The following is an 18,667-nucleotide window of genomic DNA, read 5'->3' as shown; positions in this document are numbered from 1 at the left end:
ATTACAAAACTAAATCTAAGTAATAGTGCACAGAACTAATTACATAAAACAACCAAATCTTATTTCAAGAAACAATAAATAAAACAAATAAACAGTCAATTAGTTACAAGACTAAATCTACAGTTTTGACATGAACATGATAAAAGAAAAAATAAGAATTGAAATCATCTAAACACTTAGTCTACAATATGTTTTAACAAACAAATCAGAAGTATGTGATTTGTCTACAGTATTCAAGTCCACACAAACACACCATCCATCTTGCAGCTAATTCAAGAGCAACCTAATGTAAGTATGTGTGAAAATCAATAAAGTACACCGTAAAAACATAACACATCCATCAGAAAAACAGAGAAAAATAAAGCACTTTATTCAGAAATTACAAAAATACCCCATGTGCAAAACTGGATGCTTAGGAATAGGGGCACAAGAACACAGAACCTCAATACTGAAACTAATTCCTGACTTAGCTGCAGGGCTTGTTTTTATTGAAAAACTATATCAATTTCACAAAGAAATGGAAAAATTTTAAATAAAAAATTCAAATTCAGTCCAAGGGCCACTTGATAGCCATGAATTGAATGCCTCTTTCATCCCCATTTCATCCATATGGAACTTCCAGGGATGTACTTTCTGTTTCCCTGTTTTTCCCCAACAAAAAGACTCTCGATGGTGGCTTCTCATGCATCATTGAAGCTTTCCTCACCAGAATCCAAATCTATATCAATATGCTCTTTTAGCAATCCCAAGCACCACCATAATGGGACTACACAAACAGGAAACCCTCAGTATTTTGTCATCAATGAATCTGGACATGGATGACATGCTATACAAATAAAAGCTTTCCTTAATAAACCAGAGTTATACCCTAAAATAGAAGCGAAGAAAAAGAAAAAGGAACCACCTGTATGGATGATTTAGGAGAGGGGTCGGGGAGGGGGGGGGGGGGACGAGATCTACAAGAAAGCAGAGTGAAAGAACAGATGAGGGTGTACATTAAATGAACCAAACAGCAGATAACAGATAAAAATGAGGAAAAACCGAATGCCAATTCATGATTATTTCCAAATGATGAGGCATTTTTTGTGGGTGAGTCATCTTAGAGACCATTTAAAGAGATTGTAACCAGAACTCTTTTGGCCTCAATACTTAATGGCAGTAACTTAGAACAGAATGTCCTAATGCAGACATAGGAGGCAACATATAACTCTATGTTCAGTTAAAAATTATTTCAGAAGTTCCAATGAGTTTTGATCCTGGTCATTAAAATCCCAATCAGGATTGCCTACGATCCAAACTTGCCTAATCGATCCAGATCATATGAAGAATCAAATAAAGCAGGATCACATATTCACAGTAGGATCTAATCAGAATAGTAGGATCGCAATCCTAATTAGATCCTACTGATCCTACTGTGCAACAAAATATGGGGATTCTGCTCGCAATTAAGAGAAAGGCCCAACACTTTATTTTTACAATAGCAAAAATTTGGTCTAGTTGGCCCAAATACATCAAAATTAGGCAAAATAAGTAGAATCTCCTTCGGTCAGTTCATTCCAAGCCAAGAAAGCAGCTGAGCAACCCCTGAAAGCTCTCTTCCTTCGAAACCAAAAGCTCTCTGTGAGCTCGGAGACCTCTTCATTTGAAGACTCTGAGTTGTCTACCAACTGAGAGCTTTGAGATCAGCAGATATCTTCAACAACCATGGAGCTTACAGTCATGCTGAGAGCTCAAAGTTGCAGGTTTGTAGCAGATGCATCATCTTTGTAGTATTTTACCTTCGTTCCCTTCTTTTGTCCTATTATCGACAAGCCATAGACCCTTTTTTTTCACCCAAAGCAGAGAGCATATACTTCTCTTTTCAACTAACAAAAAGCTTTTCTTCCTTCAACAAAAAGCTTTTCTTTTTCTTCATTTCTTCCTCTTCCTCTTCTCAACATTCACAAAAGGAGGGTTCCCTTTGGTTAGCATCAACTTGGCAAGATCTTTGAGCACAAACCTTGAACAGTTTCTTCCCTTGAAGAAATTTAACCCCAACCAAGTCATAGACTGGTCTCCCACCTAATCCCTTCAAGGCTGTCCGTTAAAAGCAAATCCAGATAATTCATATCTGCTAATCGATACCATGAAGCCAGAGCCCCCAATCAGTTACTATTTTTAACTAGAAGTACAAGAGAAGGCAGCAGTAGAAACATGAACTCCTGCTCATATTAAACATTTTACCATCTGGCTCAGACATGCACTGACAACAAACATCTTCATTGAATCACTGATTTGCAAACAAACAAAGCATGCAACACAAACTTTTATCAAGAAAAAAAAATTAGATACAAAATTAACAATTGTTTCGGTAACACACAAATTTGGGAGTTAAAGGCACAACGAGAGATCCATTGAATCAATATATTATAATTTTGTCACCAATAATTTACAGAGGATCACCAAAGACACTGGCACAGTTAAATATTGTTTATACCAACAAAAAACAGCACATACATTTCAGGTGAAGCATCAGGGCTTTGATCAGCTGCCTGCTCCTGTTAACAAAATGCCTGAGCATAAATCTTGAGAACATAAAGTGCAGGAAGAATATAAAACCAAAAAAGTAACCCACCTCATTTGGCACAGACTCGCCTTCAATAATCTCCCACTTCTCCTTTCTAAGAAATAATTTCTCTTCACCACCATCAGTGTATATAACCTATAATAATAATAATGACAACCACTAAAATTTGAAGGGAAAAATAATCATCTGCATGCCAAAAATGAGACCAACAGACCACATGCAAATGCTTAGCACTTGAGGAACTCAAAAACATGCATGCACAATGATGACATCTATAATCAGCAAGAACTGTCTCACCCTATGTTTCTTTCCAGCAGGATCAAAAGATTCAATACGGCCCTCGCAAAACCTGCAAAATAAATAATAATGAGAAGAACAAGAAGAAAACATGAACATAATATTCCTACTTGTCCTTTTCTAGAAATATTACTCAGCAAATATATTATTCAGTTATTAATAGCATCGACCCCGCAGGGGAAGTGGAAATGGTGGTGAACAAATTCAAAAAAAAAACAAAAAATCTACCATCCAATTAAAATTCCATGCGAAGGGGAAGCTTACATGCCAATTACTAAATTCATTGTTAAATTGGTTACCAATAGTAATTTAATGAGAAAGAAAGCGAAGGTGGTTACAAATCAGTAAAGGCACTTTTTATTTTTATAAACATACTTGAATTCAATAAGCCTAGCTCATATTCTATGTGTTTTAATTGCTTCAGCCTAATTAAGGTACCTACAGAAACATGGATCTTATTTTTGTGTGTGTGTTTGTGTCTTTTTTTTTTGGTGGTGGTGTTTTTTTGGGGAGGGGCGGGGGAGTGGGGTTATGGGATGGATGAGCACCCCTATGGCCAAAGTACCCGATATAACAGCAAAAACTGCACTCTCCCACAAAATTCGTTCAATTTGTTGGCTCTGAAAACTGCTAAATCCAATCAGCTGCCTCCAGAGAACGGGTCCTAACCTAACACGCCCCAGCAAAAAGAAAAGTTGCTTCCATAAGCACCAAGCCACAAAGGAGTGATGACATAAATGAGCATGATCCTCACTAGTAGCATCATGAGATGGCTTGGATGTCCTTGGCAAGTTATTTGGTGTAGCAAGTCCCAATTTAGCTTTTCATTCCCATTCATTTATAAACTTGACTGCGCTAAAGATGCCCTCATATGCCATCACTTGGAATGCACTAATCATGGGACCTTCTTGAACGTTCCCCCTATCAGGAATGTTTCTGCTTGGGAGATTGATAATCTTATAAATTATTACGGTAGCCTTTACAATGTTCAGAGCCAAACCTCCTCCGATAAGCACATTTGGACCCTGAGCAAGGAGGGAATTTTCATGGCCAAGTCATATTATAATCACCTTAGCTGCCCCATGGAGTGCATCAGCAATTTTCCTTGGAAGCTCATTTAAAGCAAAGCAGCCCTTCAGAAGTAGCTTTTTTCACTTGGTAGGCTGCCAAGGACATCCGACCCATCTCATGACGCTACTAGTGAGGATGAAGTGGGCCATGGAAGCGTTGGTCGAGGGTGAAATTTGGGCTTCCACCAAGATCAAAAGAAGGGCCCTTCCCCTTATCCCCCTTGCTATTTTTTGAGCAATTTGGAAAGACAGGAATAGAAGGGCTTTCAAGGGAACAGTTTCTTCTTTGCGATCTGTTTTGGATAACTAGATATCTATGATCTCTATTTGGCATAGTGGGATGCATGAGGGGGGATGGAGGGGGAGACTTCTGTGTTATTATGGATTTCCTTGATTTAGTTCTATGACCAGTTGTTACCATTGTTATTTGTTGTTCTCACTGCACTTGATTGGCATCCCCTTGATGCCCTGCTTTTTCTAATAATATTTCTTTGCTGATCAAAACAAATTAATAGCATCATGAGAGAGGGCAATCTATGCCAGAGAGGGCAATATATGTCATTCTTGACCAGATTGTTCGTATTAATGGTCACCCACATAATTTCCTTCAGCTTTGAAGTTTGAAGGGGTTTAGGCGACTAGCGAGAGGATATGAATGAGCAAGTCGAATTACATGAGAAATTGAGAATAAAGAGATCCACACGGGGAAAAAAATGTATCTGAGCACTAAATCCTAAGATGCCTACAAGGAGAATGCAGATAGGGATCAACACTCTGAAGAGCAAAGAAAGCTCCTCCACCTCTCTTCTATTCAGATTCCTTCAAAACAAAAAATCCAAAAGCAATAATACTAAAAGTATTGCTGCAGAGGATATTGTTTCGATTGATGAAAGAAAGGAGTGGGTGTTCCTAAGTTAGAACCAAGGTGAACAGCTTTAGAGTCTAGAGGTTTTAGGATAAATTGAAATGAGTGACATAAAATTAAAGGATAAATTAAATAATTAACATATTCGCAATAAATTAGGTGTAGCACTGATAAAAGAGGCAAGAGTAGAGTTAAATTATCCTAGAAAGAGGTATATTTAGTCGTAAAAAACACCCTCAATCGTGTGAATTGGCAAAAAAGGATTCATATAGGACTTAGGGTCGGTTGTTGTTGCCGTTGTTATTGTAATAGTACAAGTAATGAGTAAAAAAGAAATTAGTGCCACAAAACACCCGAAGACAGAAAAGGGAAGGCAAAGCAAGCAAAACAAGCATACTTCCCCAAGCCAAGTCCCTTCACCAGTGAGTCCCACAACCATATCACAACCATTCCCCACTTTTCATTTGGCGCAACGAAATAAGAAATGATCTTCCTACAAAATAAATCTTCATGATCATCCACAAGAAACTCTAGTTGCGAAATTAGCAACCCATCAATTCTATTACAAACCGAATTTACTTTTCATTATCCTATGCCAAAGGTAATCAATTAATTCCCAAAGGAAAATGCCAAAACCACTTACCCACCAAAGAAAATTTTTTATACACCGAATTAACAAGACCCAAGCCCCCATCTTCATTTAGCCAGCAAACAACCTCCAAACTCACAAGATGACCCCTCCCACTCAGCCACCCCTGGTCAAAGAAAATCTCACTCAATCCTATCAAGTATATAGAAAACCCCCTCCAGAATCTTAAGCAGGGATAAAATACACGGGAATTAAAGAAAGACAAGCCAGGGCTAGAATAATGCAACCTCCTCAAGAGAAGCGCACCCTTCCACCCATCAAAATGTTTAGACATTTTAGCAATCACCAGATCCCAAAAATCTTAGGAAGAGTATTCCAACCAAACAGAACTCTTAAATATGTTGAAAAGGCCACTGCAAAATCCCACAAGCTACAAAAGCAGCAAGACTAAATGCCGTTTCCAGGCTTAAATAATAGAAACTAAATCACACTAGCCTAAATTAATCTTAAACCCTAAAACTAAATCAAAAACTGGTAAAATGGTAAGAATGTTGCAAAAACATGGTCAATCACTAGACAAGATAATAATAACGTTGTAAAACTGCACATAAGACAGACAATTGCATATACTGTACAGAACCCCTAACGATATCCCTCTCAACCATCCTACTCAAAACATCAGCAACCAAAATAAGAAGAAAGGGGGAGAGATTCCCACTGCCTCACACCCAAGATGTTGAAAATCGACAATCTAGTTCTCAATCAATGATCCTGCAAAAGGAGCAGAAGAAAGGCAGCCAAATCCATCCCCGCCACTTACCCTTCCTATCCAAGAACCTAGTCAAAAAATAGCTAATTATCATACGCCTTCTTAAAATATAGCTTAAAGATTAAGGCTCTGCTGCTTCTTCCTCCAAACCCTGATCCTCCCTAGTCTCATTAACACAAGGACAACATCTAGGCCATATCTAACCCCACAAAGGCCATTTGGAAGTTTGAAATTGTACTCCTTATCACCTCCTTAATTCTATTGCCAAGAACCTTAGCAATCATCTTATAAACAAGCTATAGTCAAGACTCTAAACTAATAGGATGAAAGTCACTAACACTAACAATGTGGTCTTTTTCCTAGGAACTACAGTGATGGAAACCAAATTCACGCCAATGGGGTAATAAAGAATAATGTTATTTTCCTAAGCTTTATCCATAATCCCATTTAATGCCCAACTCATTTTTGGCAATTGCTTAAATTCTTTAAATGCTAGACTGATGTTTAGTTCATCAAATAAATGTTGAATTTCTAGTTCATAAAGTCTACCGATCCCATAATTCAGCCCTAAAAAATTCCTAACAATTCAAGGTAGTATCCCAACATTAACAACATTGAGTGCAACATTCACATAAAAATTTTGAATTTTTAGTTTGTAGTGTCTACCAAACCCATAACTCAACCCCAAAACATTTCTAACAATTCAAGGTAGTATCCCGATATTAACAACATCAAGTGCAACACTGACATATGCATAATGCATGCATGCAAAACCCACGAAAAGAACACAAGCATGTATTTATTGGTGCATCCTTGTTAAAAATTAAAAATGAATTAAGAATGCATGGTTGATGATTCTTCAAAGACATACTAATATACACGCTACAACAACACGATATTTTGATTGTCATAGAATTGAAGAACAAAAAGAAAAGCAGGAAAAGTTTTGCAATGCATTAGGTAATAAAGCACATAAAAGCAAGCACAAAGCCAATTTAAAATAGAGCATAATACACTTTAAAAACTTACTAAGAGTATGACTTAGAGCATACAATGGATACTTACATCTGATGACGTGGCCACCAAACTTTAATCTTCAAGCCAACCAGGTTCTCACCAAACTCTCTCACATGAGGTGTCTAACATAAAACATTAACTTCTTATTCAGATGCAAAAAGAATATAATTAAGCAAAGATAGAAAGATAAAGCAGAGGAGATAACATTGTGAAAATGGAAACCGACTAAAACAAAACAAAAGAACAAGATAAAGTTTATGATGATTTCCAATGTTTTAGAATGAATAATTGAGGCTCACCTCAAGGCAGGGCATGCCTAGAACACATTGGCACTCAATCTAAAATATCAAATCTTGAAAAGGCTAATGCATTACACAAATGAGGTTTATGCATTTGTACAGAAAACACGCCTATTGCACCTTTTAAATAGATGCCTACACATTTTGGGTGCGTGGTTCTCATGTTAGATTTGTCTAGAATATTTAACTGCGTGTTTTATATGGAAGGAATGTCATAACATGACGTGCCTTCTAAAACACTTGAACCTCAACCTTTCCAAAATAAGTGAGAGTATCTTAGATCTTGAAAATAATTTTAAGATGATACTACTTTTTTCAATTTTTTTATTTCACTATAAAATGAATTTTCTCTGCTAGGAATTATAATATTGCAGGACGATACACAGAGCTTATTGAGCCCAAATATGACATGAGAACTCACTGGGAATGGTAAGAACATGACAGAGCTCAGGAGGAAAGAAGCAACCTCAAAATGGAAACAAGAAATAAATGACAAATTATCAACCTATTTTCTATGTCAATATGTACGTAAACATATTCAGTTACTTTAACTTAAATATTTAAAATTTTCCAATTTTTTCTTTATTATACACTTGAACATACTTTTATCAACTTTTTCAATTTGATTGGGGGCTTGGATGATCAGCTGCCTGCTCCTGTTAACAAAATGCTTTAGCATAAATCTTGAGAACAACATAAAGTGTAGGAAGAATATAAAACCAAAAAAGTAACCCACCTCATTTGGCACAGACTCGCCTTCAATAATCTCCCACTTCTCCTTTCTGAGAAATAATTTCTCTTCATCACCATCAGTGTATACAACCTATAATAATAATGACAACCACTAAAATTTGAAGGGAAAAATAATCATCGGCATGCCAAAAAGGAGACCAACAGACCACATGCATATGCTTAGCACTCGAGGAACTCAAAAACATGCATGCACAATGATGACATCTATAATCAGCAAGAACTGTCCCACCCTATGTTTCTTTCTAGCAGGATCAAAAGATTCAATACGGCCCTCGAAAAACCTGCAAAAGAAATAAGAAGAAGAAGAAGAAGAAGAAAACATGAACATAATATTCCTACTTGTCCTTTTCTAGAAATATTACTCAGAAAAATATATTATTCAGGGATTAATAGCATCGACCCCGCAGGGGAGGTGGAAATGGTGGTGAACAAATTCAAAAAAAAAACAAAAAACCTACCATTCAGTTAAGATTCCATGCGAAGGGGAAGCTTACATGCCAATTACTAAATTCATTGTTAAATTGATTACCAATAGTAATTTAATGAGAAAGAAAGCGAAGGTGGTTACAAATCAGTAAAGGCACTTTTTATTTTTATAAACATACTTGAATTCAATAAGCCTAGCTCATATTCTGTGTGTTTTAATTGCTTCAGCCCAATTAAGCTACCTACAGAAACATGGATCTTATTTTTGTGTGTGTGTTTGTGTCTTTTTTTTTTTGGTGGTGGTGTTTTTTTCGGGAGGAGCGAGGAGTGGGGTTGTGGAATGGATGAGCACCCCCATGACCAAAGTACCCAATATAACAGCAAAACTGCACTCTCCCACAAAATTCATTCAATTTGTTGGCTCTGAAAACTGCTAAATCCAATCAGCTGCCTACAGAGAATGGGTTCTAACATAACATGTCCCAGCAAAAAGAAAAGTTGCTTCCATAAGCCCCAAGCCACAAAGGAGTGAAGACAGAAACGAGCATGATCTTCACTAGTAGCATTATGAGATGGATAGGATGTCCTTGGCAAGGTATTTGGTGTAGCAAGACCCAGTTTCGCTTTTCATTCCCATTCATTTATAAACTTGACTGCAGTAAAGATGCCCTCATATGCCAAGAACCTTAGCAATCATCTTATAAACAAGTTATAGTCAAGACTCAAAACTAATAGGATGAAAGTCACTAACACTAACAATGTGGTTTTTTCCTAGGAACTACACTGATGGAAACCAAATTCATGCAAAAAGGGGGATAAAGAATAATGTTATTTTCCTAAGCTTTATCCATAATCCCATTTAATGCTCGACTCATTTTTGGCAATTGCTTAAATTCTTTAAATGCTGGACTGATTCAGTTTATCAAATTTAAATGTTGAATTTCTAGTTCATTGAGTCTACCCATCCCATAATTCAACCCCAAAAAATTTCTAACAATTCAAGGTAGTATCCCAACATTAACAACATTGAGTGCAGCATTCACATAAAAATTTTGAATTTTTAGTTTGTAGTGTCTGCCAAACCCATAATTCAACCCCAAAAAATTTCTAAAAATTCAAGGTAGTATCCCGATATTAACAACATCAAGTGCAACAGTGACATATGCACAATGCATGCATGCAAAACCCACGAAAAGAAAGCAAGCATGTATTAATACGTGCATCCTTGTTAAAAATTAAAAAGGAATTAAGAATGCATGGTTGATGATTCTTTAAAGACATACTAATATACATGTTACAACAACACGATATTATGATTGTCATAAAATTGAAGAACAAAAAAAAAAACAGGAAAAGTTTTGCAATGCATTAGGTAATAAAGCACATAAAAGGAAGCACAAAGCCAATTTAAAATAGAGCATAATACACTTTAAAAACTTACTAAGAGTATGACTTAGAGCATACAATGGATACTTACATCTGATGATGTGGCCACCAAACTTTAATCTTCAAGCCAACCAGGTTCTCACCACACTCTCTCACATCAGGTTTCTAGCATAAAACATTAATTTCTTATTCAGATGCAAAAAGAATATAATTAAGCAAAGATAGAAAGATGCACAAAGCAAAGGAGATAACATTGGGAAAATGGAAACTGAATAAAAATAAAAGAAAGAACAAGATCAAGTTTATGACGATTTCCAATGTTTTAGAAGGATTAATCGAGGCTCACCTTAAGGCAGGGCATGCCTAGAACACATTGGCACTCAAATCTAAAATATCAAATCTTGAAAAGGCTAATGCACTACACAATTGAGGTTTTATGCATTTGTACAAAAAAACACGCCTTTTGCACCTTTTAAATTGATGCCTACGTATTTTGGGTGTGTGGTTCTCATCTTAGATTTGTCTAGAATATTTAACTGCATGTTTTATATCGAAGGAATGTCATAATACGACGTGCCTTCTAAAACTCTTGAACCTCAACCTTTCCAAAATAAGTGAGAGAATCTTAGATCTTGAAAAAAAATTTAAACTTTGATGTTGTTAACTATATCTTGTCATAATTAATCTAATCAATTCAAGTTACCAATTTTTGAATGTCCAACAAGCAATTTGCAACTTCAAATTCTCTCCAAGTCATTGACGAAATAATATCTCCCACCTCATCTGGCACAGATTGGCCTTCAATAATCTCCCACTTCTCATTTCTAAGAAATAATATCTCCTCATCACCATCAGTGTACGCAACCTATAATAATAATGACAACCACTAAAATTTGAAGGGAAAAATAATCATCTGCATGCCAAAAATGAGACCAACAGACCACATGCAAATGCGTAGCACTCAAGGAACTCAAAAACATGCATGCACAATGATGACATCTATAATCAGCAAGAACTGTATCACCCTATGTTTCTTTCTAGCAGGATCAAAAGATTCAATACGGCCCTCGTAACACCTGCAAAATAAATAATAATAATAATAAGAAGAAGAAGAAAACATGAACATAATATTCCTACTTGTCCTTTTCTAGAAATATTACTCAGCAAAATATATTATTCAGTGATTAATAGCATCGACCCCGCAGGGGAGGTGGAAATGGTGGTGAACAAATTCAAAAAAAAACAAAAAATCTACCATTCAATTAAAATTCCATGCGAAGGGGAAGCTTACATGCTAATTACTAAATTCATTGTTAAATTGGTTACCAATAGTAATTTAATGAGAAAGAAAGCGAAGGTGGTTACAAATCAGTAAAGGCACTTTTTATTTTTATAAACATACTTGAATTCAATAAGCCTAGCTCATATTCTATGTGTTTTAATTGCTTCAGCCCAATTAAGCTACCTACAGAAACATGGATCTTATTTTTGTGTGTGTGTTTGTGTCTTTTTTTTTTTGGTGGTGGTGTTTTTTTGAGGAGGAGCGGGGAAGTGGGGTTGTGGGATGGATGAGCACCCCCATGACCAAAGTACCCAATATAACAGCAAAAACTGCATTCTCCCACAAAATTCGTTCAATTTGTTGGCTCTGAAAACTGCTAAATCCAATCAGCTGCCTCCAGAGAACGGGTCCTAACCTAACACGCCCCAGCAAAAAGAAAAGTTGCTTCCATAAGCACCAAGCCACAAAGGAGTGATGACATAAATGAGCATGATCCTCACAAGTAGCATCATGAGATGGGTAGGATGTCCTTGGCAAGGTATTTGGTGTAGCAAGTCCCAATTTAGCTTTTCATTCCCATTCATTTATAAACTTGACTGCAGTAAAGATGCCCCATATGCCGTCACACGGAATGCACTAATCATGGGACCTTCTTGAACGTTCCCCCTATCAGGAATGTTTCTGCTTGGGAGATTGATAATCTTATAAATTATTACGGTAGCCTTTACAATGTTCAGAGCCAAACCTCCTCTGATAAGCACATTTGGACCCTGAGCAAGGAGGGAATTTTCATGGCCAAGTCATATTATAATCACCTTAGCTGCCCCGTGGAGTGCATCAGCAATTTTCCTTGGAAGCTCATTTGGAAAAAAGCCGCCCTTCGGAAGTAGCTTTTTTCACTTGGTAGGCTGCACAGAGGAAGATCCTCATATTTGATAATCTTCAAAGAAAGAGCTTGACTGCTGTTAATAAGCGTTTTCTGTGCCTAGAAGAAGCAGAATTGGTGAGCACATCCTTCTCCACTGCCCATGGCCAAGGTATCTAGACCTTGGCCATTTATATGGTCAAGCAGAAATGGGCCATGGCAGCGTTGGTTGGGGGTGAAGTTTGGGCTTGGAAAGGGATCCACTCCAGCAAGATCAAAAGGAGGTCCCTTCCCCTTATCCCCCTTGCTATTGTTTGGGCATGTTGGAAAGACAGGAATAGAAAGGCTTTCAAGGGAACAAAGTCTTCTTTGCAAGCTATTTTGGATAACTGGATATCTATGATCTCTAGTTGGCATGATGGGATGCCCGAGGAGGGATGGAGGGGGAGACTTCTCTGTTATTCTCTATTTCCTTTGTGTACTTCTATGACCAGTTGTTACCTTTGCTATTTGTTGTTCTCACTGAGTTAGAATTATGGAAAGAAGCTTTGGAATCTAGAGGCTTTAGGATTAGTAGAAATAAAACAAAATATATGAAATGTAATTTTAGTAATGATAGGAGGAGGAATATTGGAGATAAAGTTAAACTTGATGATGAAGAAATAAATAGAACTTGTAGATTTCGATACCTTGGATCTATTATGCAAGCTGAAGAAGAAATTGAAGATGATGTAATGCATAGAGTTAAAGCAAGTTGGGTAAAATGGAGAAGTGCTTCAAGTGTGCTATGTGATCGTAGAATACCCTTAAAATTGAAAGGGAAGTTTTATAGGACAGCTATAAGACCAGCTATGCTATATGGATCGGAATGTTGGGTGACGAAGAAACATAATATTCAAAAAATAATAGTTTCCAAGATGAGAATGCTTAGATGGATGAGTGGTATAACATTGAAAGATAAATTAAGTAATGAACATATTCGTGGTAAGTTAGGTGTAACTCCTATAGAAGATAAGATAAGAGAGGGACGACTCAGATAGTATGGACACTTGCAATGTAAGCCACATAGTGCACCTGTGAGGAAGAGTGACTTAGTTACTATGGGGGGCAGTAGAAGGGGTAGGGGTAGACCTAAAATAACTTGAGAGAAGATAGTAAGGATTTAATATCCTAAAATCTATCGAAAGAAATGGTCCATGATCGCATAAATTGGCGGAAAATGATTCATATAGCCAACCCCACTTAGTGGGACTAAGGCTTGGTTTTGTTTTTTTTTTTTTATTTCTTTGCTAATCAAAACAAATTAATAGCTTCATGAGAGAGGGCAATATACGTCATTCTTAACCAGATTGTCAGTGTTAATGGTCACCCACATAATCTCCTTCACCTTTGAAGTTTGAAGGGGTTTAGGCGACTAGCGAGAGGATATGAATGGGCAAGTCAAATTACATGAGAAATTGAGAACAAAGAGATCTACACAGGAAAAAAAAAATGTATCCAAACACTAAATCCTAAGATGCCTACAAGGAGAATGCAAATAGGGATCAACAATCCAAAGAGCAAAGAAAGCTCCTCCACCTCTCTTCTATTCAGATTCCTTCAAAACAAAAAATCCACAATAAATAATACTACAAGTATTGTTGCAGACGATATTGCTTTGATTGATGAAAGAAAGGAGTGGGTGTTCCTAAGTTAGAACCAAGGAGAACAGCTTACTCTCGAGGTTTTAGGATAAACAGAAATGAGTGGCATAAAATTAATGGATAAATTAAAGAATTAACATATTTGCAACAAATTAGGTGTAGCGCTGATAGAAGAGGCAGGGGTAGAGTTAAATTAGCCTAGAAGGAGATATATTTAGTTGAGGAAAACACTCCCGATTGTGTGAATTGGCAAAAAAGGATTCATATAGGACTTAAGGCCGGTTGTTGCTGCTGTTGTTATTGTAATCCTACAAGTAATGAGTAAAAAAGAAATAGATGCACAAAACACACAAAGGCAGAAAATGGAAGGCAAAGCAAACAAAACAAGTATATGCTTCCCCAAGCCAAAAGGCCCTTCACAAGTGAATCCCACAACCATAATCACTACCATTCCCAACTTTTCATTTGGTGCAACGAAATAAGAAATGATCTTCATACAAAATAAATCTTCGTGAGCATGCACAAAACACTCTAGTTGCAACATTAGCAATCCATCCATTCTATTGCAAACCGAATTTACTTTTAATTATCCTATGAAGGTAATCAATTAATTCCCAAAGGAAAATGTCAAAACCAATTACCCACCAAAGAAAATTTTTTATACACCAAATTACCAAGACCCAAGCCCCCATCTTCATTTGGCCTGCAAACAACCTCCAAACTCACAAGATGACCCGTCCCACTCAGCCACTCCTGGTCAAAGAAAATCTCACTCAATCCTATCAAGTCTATAGAAAACCCCCTCCAGAATCTTAAGCAAGGATAAAATACAGGGCAATTAAAGAAAGACAAGCCTGGGCTAGAATAATGCAACCTCCTCAAGAGAAGCGCACCCTTCCACCTATCAAAATGTTTAGACATTTTAGCAATCACCAGATCCCAAAAATCTTAGGAAGAGTATTCCAACCATAGCAGTCAAAGGCACAAGGCACACTGAGGCGCAGAGGGTACATGAAGCCAAGGCGCAAAGCACGAGGCGAAGTCGCACGATTCACGAAGGTGAGGTGCACAATTAATAAATTGTGTACAATGCCTATTTGGTGGGTAATTGATATAAAAAACACATCAATAGTAATATTAGAAGTTTAAATGGCAAAATATTCAATAGTAATTATGACAACTAAGTACCAAGTTCCAAGTGAAACAAGCATAGTTCAACATAAGTAATTAGGCATGCAAGAGTTTCAAATTTGAAATGAAATAAAATTGCCAGGCTGAAGGCCCAAAAGCATCTTCAATATAAAAAAAAAAATGTTACATATATATTTCAGAAAAAGCATCTTCAATATCAAAAGAAAAGAGTGCAATAAAACAGCAGCTAAATTCAGCAAAAAAATGTTATATATTAATATATTTCAGAAAAATGTATAGTTTGTATACTGCACTTCCAAACAAATTACAAAACAGCAGCAAAATTCAGTAAACAAATGTTATATATTAATTATAAAGTATTAACTTGCATTAAACAACATAATTAATTACACATTATATAATATTAACTTAGAGGCTTAATGCAACTTAATGTTATAAGAAGAAGCAGCCGGCAGGAGGCAGCAGAACTGAAGAAGAACTGATAAAGAAGAAGAGGAAGAAGTAGAAGAACTGACGAAGAAGAAGAAGAAGAAGAAGAAGAAGAAGATGACAACGACTTACTAGTTTGAAAATTGAAGCAGCCTGACGACTCACGAAAGCTCGAACCTTGAAGACGAAGGGCTCCAGCTGGTTTGAAGGCTTGAAGACGAGCTCCCGTAGGGCTCCTTCTGGTTCAATCGAAGACAAACTAGCGAAGGGCTCCTGCTGGTTCAAAGGCTTGAAGATGAGCTCACGAAGGGCTCCAGCCATGCAATTAAATAACAGACCTAACCATTACGCAACAGTTTTTTGGGTTACCGATACCGATACAGACCGCAAAATTAGTGAATAAAAAAAAAATCACGGCTGTAGCGGCCGTTACAGACCACAACCGTTATGTAAAGGCCGCTACAGCTGTTACGTAACCGCTGCAAGACTGTTACACCCCAAAAAAAAAATTTTTTTTACTTTTTCTTTTCACTTTTTCCTTCTTTCATAAATCATATACCATGTGGCGAGAGGGGGAAAAAATTATAATGAGGATAACAATGAAACAAATTTACTATTTCTTTAAGTAAACATAAGAGATGCATTGATTAACAATTTAAAAATACTAACTTGTTAGCAAAATATTTTATTTTGATAATATTAGTAATGTTATATTTATGTCATATATTTTTCAACTTCAACCTTCTTTCTTTTCTAGCTATTTTATATTTGTATCATTCGTATGTCTTATGTGTCTAATAGATTAATTGAGTGTATAATGAATTTTGTTTTATTAATTAATTTAGCACACATAAGAACTTATCACGAGAAGAACAATGAGAAGTATAAATACGCACACACATGTAATTTTTCTATCAATGGTGGTTTAAAACAAATGTAAACTTGTTGCCCTTACCAAATAACTTAGTTACTCAAACTAAACTAAAGGATCCAAAATACACTAAAACTCTTTATAATAAGGGCTAAAAGCTTCAAACATGCAAGTATATGCTAATATGCACAAGGTTGTGCGTGCTTCAAAAAATTCACAGTCGTTACACCCGCTTCCCATTATGTAAGATCCGCTACTCCTGCTTCCCATTACACCTGTTACCATTACGTTACACTACCCACTATCGTGATTTAAAACCATGGCTCTAGTTGGTTTGAAGGCTGGAAGACGATTTTGCGAAGGGCTCCTATTGGTGTCGTGCCGCTTCGAAGGTTCGAAGAAGAAGGGTTCCGATTGGAGTCATGCTGGCTTGAAGAGTTGCAGATGAATCCTGTTGGTTCGAGTCGAACAAGGGCTAGGGCTCGTTCTAGATCTTTCTTTATTAATAGGCTAATAGCATCAAAACTTTCAAGGCGCGACCCACGGCGCCTCTGCACCTTTTAAAGGTCGCCTTGCCTCACCAGTGATGAGGCGATGGCCTCGTCGCCCATATGCGCCTCGCACCTAGGCGCGCATCAAGCACGCTTTTGACCACTATGATTCCAACCAAACATGACTCTTAAATACTTTAAAAAAAGCCACTGCACAATCCCACAAGCTACAAAAGCAGAATGTCTAAATGTTGTTTCCAGGCTTAAATAATAGCAACTAAATCACACTAGCCTAAATTAATCTTAAACCCTAAAACTATACCAAAAACTAGTAAAATAGAAAGACTGTGGCAAAAACATGGTCAGTCACTAGTCAAGAAGATAATAATATCGTTGTAAAACTGCACATATGACAGACAATTGCTAACCCCTACCGATATCCCTCTCAACCATCCTACTCAAAACATCAGCAACCAAAATAAGAAGAAAAGGGGAGAGATTCCCACAGCCTCACACCCAAGATATTGAAAATCGACAATCTAGCTCTCAATCAATGATTATACAAAAGGAGCAGAAGAAAGGCAACCAAATCCATCCTCACCACTTACCCTTCCTATCCAAGAACCTATTCAAAAAATAGCTAACTATCATACACCTTCTTAAAATATAGCTTAAAGATTAAGGCTCTGCTGCTTCTTCCTCCAAACCCTGATCCTCCCTAGTCTCATTAACACAAGGACAACATCTAGGCCATATCTAACCCCACAAAGGCCATTTGGAAGTTTGAAATTGTACTCCTTATCACCTCCTTAATTCTATTGCCAAGAACCTTAGCAATCATCTTATAAACAAGCTATAGTCAAGACTCTAAACTAAGAGGATGAAAGTCACTAACACTAACAATGTGGTCTTTTTCCTAGGAACTACAGCGATGGAAACCAAATTCACGCCAATGGGGTAATAAAGAATAATGTTATTTTCCTAAGCTTTATCCATAATCCCATTTAATGCCCAACTCATTTTTGGCAATTGCTTAAATTCTTTAAATGCTAGACTGATGTTTAGTTCATCAAATAAATGTTGAATTTCTAGTTCATAAAGTCTACCGATCCCATAATTCAGCCCTAAAAAATTCCTAACAATTCAAGGTAGTATCCCAACATTAACAACATTGAGTGCAACATTCACATAAAAATTTTGAATTTTTAGTTTGTAGTGTCTACCAAACCCATAACTCAACCCCAAAACATTTCTAACAATTCAAGGTAGTATCCCGATATTAACAACATCAAGTGCAACACTGACATATGCATAATGCATGCATGCAAAACCCACGAAAAGAACACAAGCATGTATTTATTGGTGCATCCTTGTTAAAAATTAAAAATGAATTAAGAATGCATGGTTGATGATTCTTCAAAGACATACTAATATACACGTTACAACAACACGATATTTTGATTGTCATAGAATTGAAGAACAAAAAGAAAAGCAGGAAAAGTTTTGCAATGCATTAGGTAATAAAGCACATAAAAGCAAGCACAAAGCCAATTTAAAATAGAGCATAATACACTTTAAAAACTTACTAAGAGTATGACTTAGAGCATACAATGGATATTTACGTCTGATGACGTGGCCACCAAACTTTAATCTTCAAGCCAACCAGGTTCTCACCAAACTCTCTCACATCAGGTGTCTTAACATAAAACATTAATTTCTTATTCAGATGCAAAAAGAACATAATTAAGAAAAAATAGAAAGATGTACAAAGCAAAGGAGATAACATTGGGAAAATGGAAACTGCATAAAAAGAAAAGAAAGAACAAGATCAAGTTTATGATGATTTCCAATGTTTTAGAAGGATTAATTGAGGCTCACCTTAAGGCAGGGCATGCCT

The 18,667-nt window shown here is 36.6% G+C and overlaps 1 protein-coding gene across 12 annotated transcripts in view; it reads right to left on the bottom strand.

The window, feature by feature from the left end:
• The window catches only part of LOC131150816 (sister chromatid cohesion protein PDS5 homolog C-like), a 31,457-nt gene that overhangs the window by 8,753 nt on the left and 4,037 nt on the right, over window positions 1-18,667 (bottom strand). For 5 of the 12 annotated variants that reach the window (XM_058101800.1, XM_058101799.1, XM_058101811.1 and 2 more), the window contains exons 5-13: window positions 18,357-18,466; window positions 15,541-15,746; window positions 10,129-10,202; window positions 8,455-8,506; window positions 8,209-8,295; window positions 7,222-7,295; window positions 2,864-2,915; window positions 2,615-2,701; window positions 2,497-2,537 (exon numbers count right to left, since the gene is read on the bottom strand). In XM_058101800.1, the coding sequence (XP_057957783.1) occupies window positions 2,497-2,537; window positions 2,615-2,701; window positions 2,864-2,915; window positions 7,222-7,295; window positions 8,209-8,295; window positions 8,455-8,506; window positions 10,129-10,202; window positions 15,541-15,729 (656 nt within the window). In that variant the 5' untranslated portion in view covers window positions 15,730-15,746; window positions 18,357-18,466. Of the gene's footprint in view, window positions 1-2,496; window positions 2,538-2,614; window positions 2,702-2,863; window positions 2,916-7,221; window positions 7,296-8,208; window positions 8,296-8,454; window positions 8,507-10,128; window positions 10,203-10,740; window positions 10,903-11,061; window positions 11,114-15,540; window positions 15,747-18,356; window positions 18,467-18,667 lie in introns of all 12 variants that reach the window. The other 7 variants (XM_058101807.1, XM_058101805.1, XM_058101809.1 and 4 more) reach the window with 7 other exon arrangements.

The sequence above is a fragment of the Malania oleifera genome, chromosome 3, assembly GCF_029873635.1.
Source record: "Malania oleifera isolate guangnan ecotype guangnan chromosome 3, ASM2987363v1, whole genome shotgun sequence".
NCBI lineage: Eukaryota > Viridiplantae > Streptophyta > Magnoliopsida > Santalales > Ximeniaceae > Malania > Malania oleifera.
This window is presented reverse-complemented; position numbering and strand designations above follow the sequence as displayed.